At 38.3% G+C, this 19,473-nt stretch overlaps 1 protein-coding gene across 2 annotated transcripts in view; it reads right to left on the reverse strand.

The window, feature by feature from the left end:
• Positions 1–4,396, reverse strand: part of LOC124795602 (AP-1 complex subunit sigma-2) — a 66,573-nt gene extending 62,177 nt beyond the window's left edge. For both annotated transcript variants that reach the window (XM_047259676.1, XM_047259684.1), the window contains exons 1-2: positions 4,195–4,396; positions 646–824 (exon numbers count right to left, since the gene is read on the reverse strand). In XM_047259676.1, the coding sequence (XP_047115632.1) occupies positions 646–824 (179 nt within the window). In that variant the 5' untranslated portion in view covers positions 4,195–4,396. The remainder of the gene's footprint in view (positions 1–645; positions 825–4,194) is intronic.
• Positions 4,397–19,473: the final 15,077 nt, after the last annotated feature.

Consider the following 19,473-nt stretch of genomic DNA (forward strand, 5'->3'; position numbering starts at 1 on the left):
GGCTTATTGTCTACAACAGCTGAAAGTAAGTTTTTGTGGGTTAGCACATTTTTCTGCCAACCTCTTCAATTTATCTCCAAGAAGGAGAAGGGAAGGAGGCTGAAAGGGCAGAGGAGGGTTCACTGTCATTGGTGTCCCACCATATTCTCACTGTTTATCACACTGTATATGCATTATGCACTCCTGTTTGTATTTCCTGTGTCTCTTCTTTCTGCCACGTAAGGTGCACAAAGTTGCACTCTGAGTAACCCGATCACCTTTGTAGTGAGTACATAGCATTAACCTTATTGTATGTAAGCTGTAATATGGTAACCTGCTGTTGTATATGTATATCATTAGTGTCCTTAGTATTTCCCTTCTTCCATGAAGGGATAATAGACAATCATATCAGTGCTTGGTACTTTCAGTATGAAAATAATAACTACTGTGATGTGGGGAGACTCCTCTAATCTATACAAAACACAATAAATAAACAACAAAGGAAATAAAGGGCGGTTTATAAAACATGAATATGCAGCATGTAGACAGACAATTAAGTTCAGAAACGGAAAATCTAAAATACAGATAATTCAATATCTTCTTCACTCAACAACAAAAGCTTATGCATAATTACTGCATACTAGGAAATACCTATTGTCATTTTACCTTTTGTACACAACTTTTACATCCTTCCATTCAAGAAAGCTGCTCATTTTTGGTTTTCTTGCCAAAATTGTGGTTATTAACTCTCGTGTGATCTTCTTCTTTACTTTGTCAGGGTGAGCAACATACCATTTCTGCAGTCTCAGCTTTCCTTGGCGGCTAAATAGCAACATGAACTGCATCTAAAAATGAAAAAATAATAATAAAGCTGTGTTTATTTTCCACTATGTTAATGCACTATTCTGAAAAGAGCAAACTTATTTAAAAAATAAAAAAGGGGGTGTGGGGGGGGGGAGGGGGATTTGTGGGGGGGAATCATTTGTCATTATACAGGTTAACAAATAACTTGACCAAAGGCACCAAAAGTAGTTCAAGATGTGCAAATTTGTCTTGAGTGCGCACTGACACTGGTAAGTTAACAGATTGATTGAAATTACTTTTTAGTTAACTTTCTACAGCTTGGGAATAAAGTTCCAACACAAATCATATCTCTGTCATGTGCCAACTGTCCACCAATGCCAGTGAGAACATCAGTTTGTTGGTAATAGTCGAGCAATGTTTGTACATGTGTAATCAAATGGTTCAAATGGCTCTGAGCACTCTGGGACTTAACTTCTGAGGTCATCAGTCCCCTATAACTTAGAACTACTTAAACCTAACTAACCTGAGGACATAACACACATCCATGCCCGAGGCAGGATTCGAACCTGTGACCGTAGAGGTCGCGCGGTTCCAGGCTGTAGCGCCTAGAACCACTCGGCTACTCCAGCCGGCACATGTCTAATCCATTAACTGAAAACTGCAACAGGATACAACACATTCTTCAGGTATTGGCAGCCAGTTCCATTATTTTTATACTACACCTAAAGATTCTTGACAACCAGTGGAACAATGCTGAAATGGCACATGGCATTTATCAAATACTAATGTATTTTGGGTCAACCAAAGTTTGTGGTACCACCTACCTGCTTTTACTCATAACACAACTGCGTTGCATGGTGTGATGTTATGGAGGTGTGGCGTATTTGAAACGGATTGTTTTTGCAGAGGATGTGATGGCATTTCAATGGCAAGCTCTAGTGGGATGTTTACATTCTAATTTGTTTGTGGGTGATATCAGTATTTCACTGGACTCCGTGAGTGCTATTTTTGAGAATAATATTGGCCAATTTTGAGGCAGTTTGTCAATGAGCTATTTTGACACTTTCAGTTATGGGCATTTTCGGGTTCAGAATTTACCAGTGCTGTGTGTTGTTTACAGTTTGAGGTTTAATTTTATATTTTGTTTTTGTTAGTTATGGATACGACAACGAAGTTCATGAGTAGGATGCAGTGTGCCACAATAAGTTGACCACAATTAAATTCCTGCAGTTATTTGGTTTAATTGCAAAGTAGTTGAAGTGTTATGTCTGAGGAGAAGGCTGCTGCATTTCAGACCAGGGCATTCAGCATATGTGACATTGCAGGCAGGAAAACATGACATTCTGTTCAGATGGCCTCCTGCTCTGAGATGTCTCCACTGGCCAGTCAATGGAATGTGTTGATGGCGTATTATTTTGTTATCACTCGATAGCATTGAAGAAACCTAACATTTTTAGAAGCTAGTAAAACTGTCCTCCCAAGAACAATATTTACATCTACATTACACTTGTGCAATACAAGTCATTATATATTATAGTGCAGTGCACATGGTGTAAAAATACCAGCATTGCCTTTCCAGCTCACTTCCATGGGGAGCTTAGCAAAAACTGCTTATACATCACTCTATGGGCTAGAATTTCCCTCAGTTTACTGTCATCATGATTACAACATAGGAATGCTGCAAATGGCAATTTTTTTCTTGAATTCCCAGGGACAGTCAATTTTCAGAAATTTATGCGTATTTATGTAACTCACACTGGGAATTTAATGACTGTGAAAACGAATCCATCATTAATCTCACAATTGCTCTGTTAATATTCCAGATGGAAACAATACTAAAAAGTGGAATATATCTCTACTAAACGACCATTTCCACAAACCAGTTACATTTTGAATGTTTATTCCCAGGAATTTCAGGCCTGGAATTACCTTGATGACTACAAGAAAATAGTCAATGCAGCACATGTCGCTCCAGACCTTAAAGCCTATATATTCGACTTACTAAATTTGACACAATCAACACAGTGTATAATCTTAAAACTTGGCCTCATGATTCATAATTAATTTTAATCATCCAGAATGGATCCTGGTACCGTGACTTTGTATCAACAATATCTGGCAACTGCATAACAGTCTGTTACACTACTGCATACACAAATGTAAAAGTTTTAATTTTGGTTGTTTATGACTAGGATTGAGCAGTTATTGTAGGATTTTAGTTATCTTTCTGCTTACTTATGCATGTCATATTACACATGTTTATACTGAGAGCCAGCATTGTCTTTGCATTGGGCTGCATATCATTCAACACTTTTTGCATTTGTAATTGTTGTATGTACTTATTAATACAAATGTCAGAAAATGTGATTTCAAGATATAAAAATATTATCTATTCTTTTAACATAAATTTTGTTTACTACATGACAACATCTAACTGCATCAAATACTGGCTTGATGCCACAAACAGGTGACAAGGTGATGTGCAGAGTCGATGGCATATTTCTACTCTTTTGAGGAAACCTAATGCCTAAGTTGCTTGGGGCCCAAATACCAATAGCATCAAAGAAAAATGAAAATTAAATGGTAAAAAGTAATGCACTGAAAATTAAGTGGTAAATGTAACTGTACATAATAAATTCATAAGATCCAGTAAATCGATAACATTTGAAAACACAGCTTGCCCCTATTCAAGGATCTGGGATGTGTAAGGGACATTTGATGCTGTTCATTCACATTGCCAGTCTGGCTGTATACGAAAGCAAACCCCACATTTGTTTGAACAAAAAATGTAATACACTTGCCATTTTTCTCCGCTATGGCGAAACTTTTTTTCTATTAAGCAATGGACAAAACTTCTGGATGCCAGGCAAAGATTTAATTACTTTGATAAGCTGGCAGTTCTTATCTCGACGCCTGTGGACTAAAGGTGAGTGCTACTGATTGTCATTGTTTCTGGATAAGTTTTTACTTAAATTTATTACAGAACCATTTTTATTTTAACGGAAATGTGTTCTCGAAGTGACAAATAAATCGCTTTCACAACCTATATCACTTGGAAATGTATAATTCTATCCTTTTTTTTTACTATCGAAAAAGGTATAAACGGCCTTTTAATCATTTTAACTAATCCTGTTCACAACATGTCTGTGACAACCACATGCAGTTAATACAGCTAAAGTACTAGTTGACTACTAGCCATACAATACATGAAGCCGGCAAATATTTATCGATGTTTCCGGTTTCTCAGCTGGAGAAAACTTGCATTGTAGTCATTTTTAGTTAGTTGCAAATAACGATATTTAACACTGCAAGTCACTATACATTTTACTGTCTAATGTGTTCAGTTTTTTATCTAACTTAATTTACGAGGTAAATCTCTTCTCGCAATAAAATTTGTTAGAAGTTCTGTACCTTAAAGGACCTTTAAACGTGCGCGTCCAGCAAGTTAAAAAAACTCCTTATCTGTATTTACTTCGTGGAAGAGATTGTCATTAAAATAATTTCATCAGGTATTTTCAGGCAACATTGAATTGCTACCAATGTTAAATGTTCCACATCTACATACACCACATTTTGTCGACCTTTCACTCTGTCACAGTCCACACTCCACAGATGTTCCGAATTCAGTTGCGATATAATTTTGAATCGCGTTCTCGCGAGGAACGAGCAGACGATATCTATAAAGACAGCTCAGTCTGCAGCCCTAATTACGGAAAAAGTCTGTGCATTGTTTTCTACCGTCCATTATTTTCCATGGGAAACAAATTTTTATACCAGAAAAAACTGAAATGAGTACTTCAAACGACTCTCTCCATAGTACGCTTTCCTCGTCATCAATACATTTGTCCTCCTAGTTACCACAAAGTACATTGGAGTGATAACATACAATATGCATTGATTCGTATTCCATGCCCTCCACCACTGAAGGCCAATTTATACTAGCCGTCACGTCGAAACATTCCACTATGCATTTCAGATGGTGGCTTTCCCAGAGGCCGTCAACGGACCGTCACGTCACGTCAAGGTTCCTCAGATAGAAAATTTTGACGCTGTAGTCGTCTGCTAACATCGCAAGTTAACCCATTTTCGCCATTCGTCTTATAGTAGTGGGTTTTCTTCTTTTGTGGCTTCTCAAGATCCCTACACACGCACCAATTTATTGGCAGACAGAGGGACAGAACAAGTCCGTGGCAGCCTACGCACGTACCAATAGACTCCACTCAGCGTTTACAGCGAAGCGCTGTTGTTGTGATTTGTTTATTTTAAGTACATTGAGTTTGCGTTTTACGGGATCCTCTTTGGTTTTACATAGAAACAAAAATTGGTGTTTGTCTTGGCTGTTTTGGAGATAACAATACGAAAAAAGACCAGACAGAGCGTGGGCAAAGAAGGGGCTAACGCAAGGAGAGTACTTCACTCCTGCTCTGTTACTTTAGGGGCTGAGAGCCAATGATTTTCGCAATTATCTAAGAATAGATGAAACATGCATTTCAAACAATTCTTAACGAAAAAGAATATATTCATGAGAGTGGCTGTAAGCTGCCAAGAGAGGCTGTTAGGTACGGTTTCTGGCCAATGGCAGGAGTTACGAGGAACTCAAATTCAGCACGGTTGTATCCCCACAATTATTAATTAAAATGACTCCTGAAATCTGCAACGCGATTTATAGTTGTCTCAGGAAGTGCATCATGGTAAAGCAAAATAGATAAAACAAAAGATTTTCCTCTAAACTTTATTAATTTATTCACGCATTTAGCAAGAGAGATGCCCCTGTAAGTTTAACAAACTCATTTCAGATTCGAAGAATAAAGACCAAAAATTGTGGTGGCGAGCATCAGCTAACAAATACAACAACAGATATATAAGAAATGAAGCATTTAACAACCATTAGAACGGTAAAAAAACGCTCTCACACTTCACTCTTCATAGCAGCAAGCTTCGACATACACTGGATTTTCCTAACACTTTTTACAAAAAAAAGAAAGTATATTCTATGGATTAACGACAATTGAATGTCGAGATTTCGGTTTTTCGATTTTATTTCCGATGAGTATCGAAAATAACACCTAAAATCAGAAATTTAGAATGTGGACAGACGTTTATTCTATCTATGTGCCGCGCGAAACCGTTACGGATTCGTTAAAAAATGAAGACGTGTTTCACTTCTTGCTTCTGTATTGCTATACTTCTCGCATGGCGTATCCCACAAACATCTGCTGTCTTTAAATGTCTCGAAAAGCTGTGTCCTTAAAGTCTCGTCCACCCCGCTCCTGTCATGTATATTAGAACAGCACTTACTTCTGCACGCAGTAGCAAAGAATAACTTTTTGCTGAGTAGTTGGCATGTCAGTCAAAACAAATGTCCAGTTTGATAGTCCGCTGGTTGGTGCATATGTATGGCCCTTCAAACTTTATTTTATTATTATGCTTTGGTTTTGTGGCAAATTGCAAATGTCATGACCTTTTTTTCCCATTGAGTGTTCTTCCATAAACGAGGTCAGTTTTGAAATAGCAGAATAGAGCTGACGCCTACACTGTGTACAAATAAGACCATAAGTTGATGAGGTAATTTTCACTAAATAACTTTTCAGTGAAAAAATCGGCCTTGTTGAAGGACAAAAATATAGTCGTTTATAATGTTATTAGTTTATGTGAGGAAAAAAAACCAGTAATGGGTAGGATAAACAGGCTCTATTTTAATGTCTTTGAATGTACATAAATTTTTTCACTACTAAATAAATGCCGATAATTTGCAATGTCGTTTCTTTTCTCAGCACTTTATCACACAAAATTGATCAAGAACATACGTTATGAAGCTTGCTTTGGAGATTAATAAACTTGTCATTATTAGTTCCTCAATTCTGACTAGCTTAAGAAATATAAGGAGAACTGTGCATCAGAGGAATGTGGCATCAGAAAACAAGGAGACGCTCGCTGAAGGGAAAATGCATGCCCCTGCTACTATCCATCTAAAAATTATCATACTGTCAAATCACATGTACCTGTAATGTAGATCTGCAATGGCTCAGTACCTCTCACGTCAGTGTCGCTGCTACTGCTGTCTGCTGTGTCAGTGCCTTCCACATCAGATTTTTTGCTGTTGCTGTTTCCGTGGTCATTGCTACTCTTCTCATTGGCTACGAATTGCTCTGTCCTCACTCAAGAGTTTGTTCAAGTAGAAGACACTACTCTTTGCGTATAGGCACGTGACTGCAACATAAAGCCCACTCATCTTTCCTATTGTCTGAAACATTTCTGCCACAAATTAATTGCATCATCTAGAGTGAATGTCACACTCTTGTTCTGTGAACTTTCTTTTACTATAGTCCATACAAGTTCAACTGCGTTTTAATCTGGATGTTTGGAATGCAGGATATCAGTTTCAAACATCTGAAATCTTTCTTCCTTGCTTTTAATAAGAGGATACATTTCTATTTCATTAAATGGAATACCTCTTTGTGGAAGCCAGTTAAACATCTCCTCTTTCTGAGAAGAAGAGGCTGGAGATGGATTAAGTTTGATGTTATCCAGAATTATCAGTCTATAATACCGAGTCTGGTAGAGAGCAAGGGACTAATTTGCTTCTGAACCATTCCTCCAAAGTTTCAGAGTTCATATCATTCTGATAAGCAGAACAGTTAATCCTAGAATAAAAATTAATAATGTTTTTGGTTTGAACACATTATCGCCACCAGCACATACACTTATAGTTCAGTTTCTCTTGGAAACTGGTTGTTTCCGTTGCCACTCCAAGAGCGACGAGTGGTATGCAGTGAATGTATGGAAATCTCATCTGTGTATATAATAGGCCTCCCACTATTCCTGTAGTTCTGTATATGCAGTAAATACTGTAATTTCGCAAATATCTTTCTTTCAGTTAGTAATTTCCGCATTAAGTCCTAAATCAGTGATAATCTTTCATAGTTCCTAGATGCTGCCCAAAAAATTTACCTTTTCCTTTAAAGCTGAATGAACTTTTCTGTTGGTCATTTACAATTCATTTCGTGAAAATTATGTTCCATTCATCGAAAGACACATTTACCGATATCAACCATTTCAGTTTTCATCTTCTCGTAGAACGTTTCTAATTTGGCGTTATAAGTGCCCCTGATTGCTGGTCAGTCATAACATCCTCACTCACAATGCATTTCAGACAGCTTACTTATATACCCGTAGCTGCAGCAGCATATGAGTAGACACTTTTCAGATTAATTGCCTGGTTTGAATCAACTTTATTCTCCATGAGTTTGTAGATGTTATACACAATAACTAGGTACATCTCGCCGACTGTATCATGGATGGTGTCTCTTAACCTTATTTCCACAGTTCAGTACTGGGTGTAAGCGAAGTGATATAGCATGACATGGCATCTGTTGTGGATAAACCCTGAGTGATGGTGACGTGACATGATGGTCCATTGACGTCTGTAGTGGATCAGCCTTTAGCTGTCAGCCAGAGACAAGACTTCTGGCACATATCTACCTTACTAAGGGACTAGCCAAGAAGCCAACATAAGTTGCTGGTTGCCTATCCCAAGGCTGCCATGCCCATCAAAAATTTGATATTCAATTTTACGTGTGTTTATTGACCAAATTTAAAATGCAATCATAATCTATTCAAAAATAGATGTTTGACACACTAAGACAGATATTATTGTTAGACACTGTGAGTTGGTCTTGAGGTAGTGTGAGTGATGGTGCACAAATATTCAGACCATATTCTTCCAGTATTTGAGAATGAGAACACTTTGCAACTTCCAACAAACTTTGCACATAATGTCAAACTGTAACGAAATTTTTCTCACTGACAGCTTCACAAAATGATGAAAGGAAAAACGGTTATCGTTTACTACATTTTCGATGTTCATGCACTAGAACTTAATGCTTCAGACATGACGTTTTAATTTATTACTTCTTTACTACTAAATGAATTTGCAAGAAACATAGTTCATGAGATATAACACAATAAACATTGAGGTGCATGAAATACATGCATTTGCTTAAACAGAGTGCAAGTTAACCATCTACATGTACATGATTACTCTACAATTCACAGTTAAGTGTCTGTCAGAGGGTTCATTGAACCACCTTCAAGCTATTCCTCTAACATTCCAGTCTCGAACAGTGCACAGAAAAATGAACACTTAAATCTTTCTGTGCAAGCTTTGAATTCTTGTACTTTATTAGCTGGGTGCCAACAAAATATTTTCATACTATGAGCAGAAATTTGATAATTCAAATATCATGAGAAGATTCTGCCACAACGAAAAAGTCTTTGTTTAAATGATTGTCACCTCAATTCACATATCATAGTTGTGGCAGTCTCTCCCCTATTTTATGATAATATACAAAAAGAGCTGTATTTCTTAGAACTTTTTCGATGGCCTCCATCTGGTGCAGGTCTCTCTCTGCACAGCAATAGTTTTGAAGAGGGCAGTGTGATCAATAGAAGTTTTAAAAAAAGATTTCATGAGAGATAAGGAAATGTACTTTATTTTCATTGCGATAATAAAATGTAACATCACCAGAAACTAATATATTTACAAACACCATCACCATTAAACCATACAGCAACAGACTCAGACTCATTTATTTTATGTGCTCGTTTTATGAGCATGAATGGTGACCTTGGAGGCAATATATTAACATTGAGTAGACTCTTTTATGGTAGTCGCATCTCTCATGGCGCAAGTGAATTGTTTATTGATCTCTGGGTTTGAGTTGAACCTGATCAGCAGGAGATTGTCAATTTATTTTTGGAGGGAAATGACTTTCATGTATGTCTTCAGAATCATGAGTGGTGTCAATACCGTTAATGGCATTTAAGGAAAAGAAAGTTTCTTCCATTGTGGTACATATATGAGTAGTGTATTTGTGCTGAGGTGAAGTATTATCATGGATGTAGAAGCATGTAGTGTTTGCAGGCTTGTGAGGGACAATTAGCCAAATGATGATGATGTATTCATTCGTGAATTACTGTCTGGTTCTTTTGAGTTTAATTGTGTTGGTAATAGTGATAATTTGGTTAACGTGATTACACTTCACTGTGCAAGTGATGAGCAAAGTGTTTTGGACGTGCCATGTGAGCAGAGGATCGTTGGTAGGTGGTCGGTTCGAAAGTAGTCTCTTTAGTAGATATGTTTCATTTTCTGAGTGTTCTGCCAAAAAATTACAGTCTTTGCTTTGCTTTCCTCACAACTTTTTCTATGTGATTATTCCAGTTTAAATTATTCGTATTGTAATCCCTAAGTATGTAGTTGAATTTACAGCCTTTAGATTTGTGTGTTTTACCATGTAACCGAAATTTAGCTCATTCCTTTTAGTATTCATGTGGATGACTCCACAATTTTCAGTATTTAGAGTCAGTTATCACTTTCTGTACCATATGTATCTCTTGTGTAAATCAATTTTCAGTTGGTTTTGATCATGTGATGATTTTACAAGAAGGTAAATGACAGCATCATCTGCAGACAATTTAAGAGTGCTGTTCATATTGTCTCCTAAACCGATTGTCTGCTAAATCGATTTGTACGTCAGGAACAGCAGAGGGCTTATAACACTTTTCCTTAGCAATGCCAGACATTACCTCTATTTTAGTCCATGATTTTTCCGATAGTTATTGCGACTGTGACCTTTCTGACGGAAATCGTGAATCCAGTCACCCAACTGAGACAATACTCCATAGGCACACCATTTGATTAGAAATCATTTGTGAGGAACTGTGTCAAAAGCCTTCTGGAAGTCTAAAAATGTGGAAACATTTTGACATCGCCTCTGGATAGCACTCATTACTTCATGAGTATAAAGAGCTATATACGTTTCACAAGAACGATATTTTCTGAATCCACATTGGACATTTGTCAATAAATCCTTTCCTTCAAGGTAATTCATAACATTTGAACATGGTATATGTTCCAAAATCCAATTTGAGGTTAGTGATATGAGTCTTTAACTCAGCGGATTACTCCTATGTTCAGTCTTTGGTATTTGTGTGACTTGTGCAACTTTACAGTCTTTGGATATGGATCACTTTATGTGCGAGCTGTTTATATGATTGTTAAGTATGAAGCTGTGGTATCAGTTTACTCTGAGTGGAATCTGAGTGGTATATAATTTGGATGGGTGGTTTTGCCTTTATTAAGTGATTTAAGCTACTTCTAAGTTACTCATATTGGCGACTGTTCTTAATTCCAACTCTGAAATATCTACTTCATCTTCTTTGATGGAGGAGTTTCAGAAATCTGTGTTTAGTAACTCTGCTTTAGTTGTACGGTCATCAGTAACATCACCATTGTTATTGTGCAGTGAAGGTACCGATTGCGTCTTGACATTTTTGTACTTTACATATGACCAGATTTCGAGGTAGAGTTGCATTGCGGAAAATATTAAAAGTGTACCACATTGAAGTTCGCACTGAATTTCGAGCTTCTGTAAAACTTCCTCAATTTTGAGGCTTTTGATTTCTTTTAAATTTCGAATGGTAAATACAGAGAGTAAATTAATTCACATTTTTTAGAAAATATTATATTGAACCAGAGATGGTCAAATGTGGTATCGATTGTGTAGTAGTGTAGCTGGTCAATGGCAATCACTGATTCAAGGTGTTATGGGTAATGTGTTAGATAACTTCAGATCGAGAGATGTATGGAGGACTCTCAAATGTAAATACATATCGTATCTGAAATGAGCTGGATATATACTTACTGGCTACAGGCAGTAATGATTCTTCTATTTGCAACATTCTATGATGTTTACTAACTGTAAATTAAATCTCAACAGAAGTTGGAATTAATTAAGGTAAACAAAGTTGTTTTGTTACTACTGCAATGTGCATATTCATAAGTGATGATTGAGACAATGCATAGCACTCACATACAGTGATTTTGTAGAAGTAATTGTTAATGTATAATCAGTTTATTGAGTGTGTTAATTGTGAGCATTATTAATTTTCAAATAGTCAAAATATAAGTTTTGAAGTTAGTGCCATGTTGTTACTTAGCTCAAGTCAATACTAGTTCTCAGATCCATGTCACTTTTGGTTAACTATTTTTCTCAAGAAGTTGTAGTCTCTGTCATATTCAATTTAATCAAAATGTATGCTAAGCAACAGCATTACACAATAGGTGTTTGCTAACTATACAATTTAAAGTACTAACCAAGAGCAGTGTGAAGAGCATTACCAATGTGCAGATAAACTTAAGAAATTTTATTATTTCAGGGATAGCTTTCATTAAGCAGAGAGACCATTATTTCCAATTGATCAAGTTTTGTTTTATTAGCAGAACCAATTTCCAATTAATAGTGTTGCATCAGATTCAGTTTCTGTGTAATGCAAATTCATGCACTTTTGATTTGGTTTAACGTTATTGACAGTTTACATTCTCACAGCTAAATTAAATGTAAGTTCTCACAGTCAGAAAAGTTCAGTACAGAGCAAAGCGCAAAAGCGACGAAATAAAATACACATTCACATGCCGTTCCCATTCTAACAATTGTGTTTCAGACTACTGTCAGTTACATAATGTCAATCATATTTCATACATACATCTTTCACTTATTTCAGATTTACAGTCACGCTCAAAAGTATCCGAAAGACCTGAATTGCATTTCACCTGATTCGCATGCAGCCAGCATAGCGCAGCTGTCTAGCAGGTTCTCTAATCGCTCCCTGGTACAGTCGTTTTACTATTGAAAATGGTGCCAACAAGTTTCCACTAGCAAACACTGCTCTGTATCGCAATAACTCAAGATGTAAAGTTATACCACGATACTAAAAAATCAGGGAACACCTTATCACAGATAAGACTGTCCTTAAGGCTTGTAAGCTCACATTTATTGCAATAAATGACATACCTGAAATGTTACCACTCTCATTATTACATCAGATAGGTAATGCACGTAGTAAGTTCGTCGTATTCATTATTTCCTCTTCAAAGTAACATATCGTACTTGTTATTTAACACAAAATTACATTAAAAATTTAAGTTATTCACGAGCAGGTAGTTGAGAATATGTATGAACTTCAAATGACACGACGAACCGTCCGTTCTGCATATGGATTCAAACCCAGGCCATGCAGACCAAGATTTCGCGACTGACGGAAACTAACAATCATTCCTGACTAGGCATACAGAGAGTGATATACCTCGATTTTAGACAGTATCAGTTAGCAAATATCAACTTTAAATTACATAACGAAAACATTTTTAATGGACGCTAATCCCCCCCCCCCCCCCCCCAGCATCTATTGTCCCTGTTAATGAACTACGAGAGATGTCAAATATTGCTTATTCACAAGTAACTTACTTGAAAAGCCGTGAGGTAAAGCTTTGTGTTGGATAGGGATTCGAACCCAAAACCTAATCGAATTGTTATCGAAGCACAATCAACTGTGACATATCCGATTTTCTCGGCAGTAGCTGATTGTTTTAACTGAAATAACGAAACGAAACATTAATTTTTTCCTTCCCAGAACTCCAACCCGCCACCTATTCCTGTTATATTCAAGAGAAAACGAACGTTAAATATGGGTTTGTTACACGAGCAGCGACATGTGAGCATGTTTCAACTAAAAATAATATGAAGAAGAGTTGATTGCTGACTGGGAATCGAACCCCACACATATTGTTATTGACTACACACACAGAGACGTCAGCCACAGAATTTTTCTCCGCCAGCAACTCGGAATAACATCCTTGAACTTACAGTGATCTCTCAAGTAGTTTTGTGTCCCACTGGGAGTCAAAAACGTCAGATTTCGTTAGTGTTGACAGCGAATGAAAATGCATTAAAAAATCAAAATTGTTACCCACCAGCAGATAAGTGTTCTCATGCTAGAGCTTGCTAATGCATAATGAGAACTTTAGTGCCAGGCCAGGATTCGAACCCATTCACGCGCAATATGTGGAGATGTTGAGGAATCTGCAGTACTGAACAAACAACAAATAGTAGTCGAGCTGTATTGTCACAAAGGGATCAAATTCAGCGTTAAGGGCAGTCTGAGTTGCATTCCAAGCTCAGAATCAATTTCATCGACATACAGAAGCTCAAATAAAAGATGGAATAAGTGTCCTGTGAGCCTATATAGCGTTTGTTTCGTCGCTAGAAATAAATAACTAGTATAAGAAAGCTTTCTGGTGATAGAGTTCCCACATTTCGCCACTCCTGACTTTATTGTGGTTCAACCTAACGTCTACTTTGTAGAGAAGGAATATCATGTTTAATGTGAATTTCAGACCTCAATGCCATTATACCTTCTTCACTTGGCGTAGCCAGAAGAGAATGGAATTTGTCTCTCCCTATTAAAAATCATCAGCAGAAGTTGGAGTCGAACCCAGACCATCAGCATAGGAACCTATCAGCAATCCTACAGACCACCAAATCCTATTCAGTGTGACACATTTTTCTATCATAACACCGTTGCGGCACACCCGATGAGAAATCCTGACACACAGGCTACCTGTAGTGGTTTGCAGCATGTTCAGTACATTCATTTACTTGGTTGACCGAATCACCATGAACTAGCTGTCTCGGTTACCCAGTGCATACATTCGACTCTATTTTGTAATCACCTAAATAAAATCACGTAACTGCCACCTACACAGAACTGCCAACAGTGCAGGATGCAGAAATTTAAATAGGAACTGTTCCTTTCCATTTAAGCTACTCTATTGCGCTATCTGTTTGTTGAAATCATCGTGCAGTGCAAAAGAAAAGCTGTAACTGTCAGTCTCTCAGAAGTCTAGATCCGGCCATACACATTATCTCACAGCACTGTGGAATGCCTAAGTTCTGGAGGAACTGTTGTTGACTTCTGGAGCTGCTGTACGTATGTGATAGGTAGTAGCGTAATGGTAAGCGTCGCGCACCGTAGATAAGACGTCTCGAGTTCTATGAAATTCGCTGCTACATTTTTTAAAACGCAATTCTGCTGTCTGCTGAAGTTACCAATTTAATGGAACTTTGAACATAATTCCCTTCACTTCTCAAACCAAAACAGCCCCATGTGGAAAAACGGCTAACTTCTGCGACATTTTGTTTTTTTCAGGTTTAATAGACGGCCAGACAGCAGATGTATCTCGAAACTTTTGTACGAGGGCTATCCACAAAGTACATTACGTTTTGGAATTAAAAATAAATAATGTATTGGAATTTTTTTATTGCATACAGATGAAAGCCACACTTACATACTACATTTCTACATAGTTGCCATTTAAATTACGGCACTTATCGTAGCGATGGACGAGCTTGGAAATTCCTTCGTCGTAAAATTCGGCCGGCTGCGCCTTCAACCACGTGGTTATCTCTTCTTGAAGCTGTGCGTCGTCATCAAAACGCTGCATAGCCAACCACTTCTTCATTGCTGGGAATAAGTGGAAGTCGCTTGGTGCCAGGTCGGGACTGTACGGCGGATGAGGAAACAACTCCCACTTAAAAGATTCGAGAACTTCACGAGTGGCATTTGCCCTGTAGGCCCGGGCGTTGTCGTGAATCAGCAAGATCTTTGAGCCTAACTTTCCCCTGCGCTTGTTTTGTATTGCTCTTCTGAGGTTGTGCGGAGTTTGACAATACCTTTGAGAGTTTATTGTAGTGCCTCTTTCCAGGAAATCCACAAAAATCACACCTTTTCTGTCCCAAAAGAGGTAACCACGTGGTTGAAGGCGCAGGCGGCCCAATTTTACGACGAAGGAATTTACAAGCTAGTCCGTCGCTACGATAACTGCCTTAATTTAAATGGCAACTATGTAGAAAAGTAGTATTTAAGTGTGGCTTGCATCCGGATATAATAAAAAAATTTCCAATACTTTATTTATTTTTAATTCCAAAGCGTAATGTACTTTGTGGATAGCCCTCGTATTATGTGTGGGGTGAGCGCATCGTGCCAAAACAGAAAAGTATTTTCTACATTAGCTGTCGTCTGGTAGTGGCATTTTATTCTTCTTCAAACCTTGTTTGACAGCTTTACCTCAGAACAAGTTTTGTACGTGGATGTAATCAATAAACTGCATGTGCATTGTCAGACTGTTATAGATAACATCAGAGGATTCGCATATATCTTTGATGTTTAGTATGGGTTTAACAACACCAAAAGAAACCTTACGAAAATTATGCACTGTATTATAAGAAATGAAATAAAACTACCCACGATAACCTTACGACGAAAGTCTGTTTCAATAAAAGTGAGTATCTGTACACAAGCGTGCCTCTATCGGCACGAATTAGTTAAATACTACTCACTTAGATTTCGATTGGGTCTGTGTTTAACTGGTATGCAAATGTAACGTTTCATAAATAAAGTTATGTATTCCTAGGAACCAAAAATTTGCTAGTCAGCAGCGGAAAGAGGCGTTACCTGTTGTGCAGCATTGTAAGTTTATCACCATTGCACTAGAGCTGAAAGTATTTCCTTGCGATTTCCTTATCGATGTTTGATATGACTGGTTGTAGCTCTTTCACAGAAGTCCAGTCTGCGAGACTGAAACCTCGAACCATGACAGACGCTTCTTCACAGCTCAACACATCACCACACAGCTAGCAAAGAGGTATGTGTTGCCCTTAATCTTACGAAGGCAATAGCGGGTAGGGCTCGTAAACCGCTATTTAAAGGACGAGATTAGTTGCGATTTCCACGTGCAACGGCTTTCCTGGGCTGAAAACCGTAAATTTACAATCTTTTGTTACACCTCAAGAGCTAATAAGTCAGATTATTCAATGGAAATGACAGGAAATATCAAGTGAACTTTGAGGCTTAATTCCGTGCACACCAGGAAGTAACTCGTCGATCACAGAGTTGCCAAACATACCTTGCCTTGTTGCCAAATCTCAGTTACAGTACCAGCAGGAAGAAGACGAACCGAGGTGATCCTATAGCGGTCTGGGAAGTGACCGTAGCTGGTGTCTCAAAGACGCGACTACTACGGCGTGGAATACGTAATGCGTCTGATTCGCATTTCTGTAACTAGGTTTAGGGACTGGAGTGTAGTTACTAATAATACTCAGAACTGACTGCAAACTAAGCATCATAAATCAGTAACTCTCATAGTTGTTTTTATATTTCTTTCGTAACTGTACTCAAAACTAAGAAACTCATTCACGGACGTTTTCGTGCCTCGCCGATAGTCGAGCACACCAAACAAATAAAAATAAAAAAAGAATATGTGTGAGTGTGTGTGTGTGTGTGTGTGTGTGTGTGTGTGTGTGTGTGAGAGAGAGAGAGAGAGAGAGAGAGAGAGAGAGAGAGAGAGAAAAGTAAAAAAGAATGAGAGAGAGGGTAAAAAACTGTTGTAAAGAAATTGAATACCGCTATGAAAAGAAGTCTTTCATTAAGATGACACGTTCCACATCATTACGAAATGTCGTATTCATGATCTATGGAACAAGTATTAATCTAACCTAATCTAATCATATCATATTGCTGTCTAGCCGTGAACAGTCATGAATTACCGAAATTTTCGCCCTATCAGTAACCAAATCTAAACTTGAAAATAAAAGACGACAGTTTTTGTAATAAACCGGGTCTCCTATCAAGACCCTTTCATCCCTGTTAACTAACCACAAAGGATGTCTGATATGCCTCCATTCAGAAGTAACAAAGTGTGTATGCATTTAAAGATGAATCGCATTATGTGAAGTTCTGTGACGGAGATCGAACCCAACACGTAATCAGATTGTGAACTAAGAAAAATCAAATGTTACGTACCGGTTTTTCGTACCAGCTGCTAGGTGTTTGAATCTAAAATAAGGATACAAATTGTTGTGCATGAGCGACAGGTGGGAGAGAGCTTGCTCTGTTTTCTGTATGTCTGTGTACATGCACGCCTCGCGGGCGGCTCCTTAGGACCCAGTCCCATCGGCTGGTGGACCATACTTCGAGCATAGAATACTTGTCCGGACGTAACGCGTGCTTGGTCCACCCGTGAACCCTATCGCAGATGCTGCGTGGGGTGGATCCGCCCCCGGACACAGCTTCGGATATATAGTACGCAGCAGATCTACACTTGAATGCTAACTCGGGTATTCTATACTGTGGATCTGCATTCGAATGTAGATTCCTACCTTGTGCAAGGTGGATCCACCTTTCAAACACTACCCCGTGTGCGGCGTATTGTGGATCCGCATCTGAACACCGCTCTCGATATAACTCGCGGTGGATCCACATTCGAAAGTTAACTCGAGTCTACTGCTGGTCCTGGGAGCCTTCCGCGAGGCGTGCATGTACACAGACGTACAGAAAACAGAGCAAGCGCTCTCCGAATGTGGAGGTAACTGGATTCGCCTGGGTAACATTTACAGGCAATTTTAGAACACAGAATGATAGGTTATGTCGCGATCGTATGGATGGATGTGACATAAAATCGAAAGACATGCGAAAACTGATTAGCGCATAGGTATAAACTAACCTAATATACATCGAAATGCGGTGAAAATGAGGACGTACTTGCTTATCTTCTGGTTCGCAGGGAGCAATTTGTACATGGAGTCAAGTATGCTGCAAAAAGAGGAATGTAGGAAAACGATGACATCGAAGCGAGTGGAATAAGGAAGGTAGTCAATTTTTTCTCGTTGAATTCGTGTTATAGTGTATGTCTACTGAGGTAGCAGTGATACCCTCGAGTTGAATACTGTATTTGATGCTTTTGAGGAGGACAGAGAATCATTCACGTCTAAACTTACTCACCTCTGTGTCAAAGGATAACAGAAAGTGTACGGGATGATCGATTGAGACAGAGCTGTAACTAGGTACGATTTAACCGTTGACTCATTTATTCTAGAGAAAGACAAGTTGCTGAAGGTCGATTTTTTTTCCAGTGTTCTATCTGGAAACTTTAGTCATGTGATGTAGCCTGCGTTCTAGTTGTATGCAGCTAAAATACTTTACACATGATACATTGGATGATTTACGTAAAAATGTGTCGAACTACGTTGCGTATAAATATCACTCCATTCTCGTTCTTCTTAACTGTATGCTATTAAATTAAGGCACTTTGAGATCTGTTACTATAGATCGATATGGTGTGCTAAGCTCCAAGACTAGGTTACATCTCGAGAAATGTGGTGTACTTGGAGGTGTTAGGACTAGGAAAGCTCTATTCAGTCAAGAGAGGTGAAGCGTAGCTATATTCGTTTGCTCGGTTGAGGATTAATTGGGTAGTGATGTTGCGGGATAGGCTGGTCAATGCCGAGGTGAGGATGGTCTTTTAACGTAAGAGGGTGAGATTGCTTTGTGACCGCCATATGCAGAGAGATTGATCGAGTACTATGCGCAAGGTCTCAGAAATATGTATAGCGTTGTCTGGTATAACTGGATCGTTTTTACGTGTTCGAGAATTAAGTGTGAATGGACGTACTGAGCAGTCATCTATCAATGCTCGCAATGATACTTGCAAAGTAGACGAGGTATGGTTTAGCTATGATACTGTAATTAGTAAAACATGCTGTCACGTGATTGGCCAGTGTCGGACTTGCTGTAAAATTTTTCACGATATCAGTTGTGATGGATAATATTACAGTAGATCCGTGGTGTCTTATCCATACCATCCGTGCATTGGGTACCACATAATGATTGAGTGACAATGCTTGTATGAGTTGGGGAACAAATTTTGGTTGATGGACCGCAACTTCTGGGGTTGCTAGCACCAAAAACGGCGATCCCGTAGTTGTGCGCGAAATGAACAAGCACTAGGGATGGAAG

Source organism: Schistocerca piceifrons, chromosome 1, assembly GCF_021461385.2.
Source record: "Schistocerca piceifrons isolate TAMUIC-IGC-003096 chromosome 1, iqSchPice1.1, whole genome shotgun sequence".
Classification (NCBI taxonomy): domain Eukaryota; kingdom Metazoa; phylum Arthropoda; class Insecta; order Orthoptera; family Acrididae; genus Schistocerca; species Schistocerca piceifrons.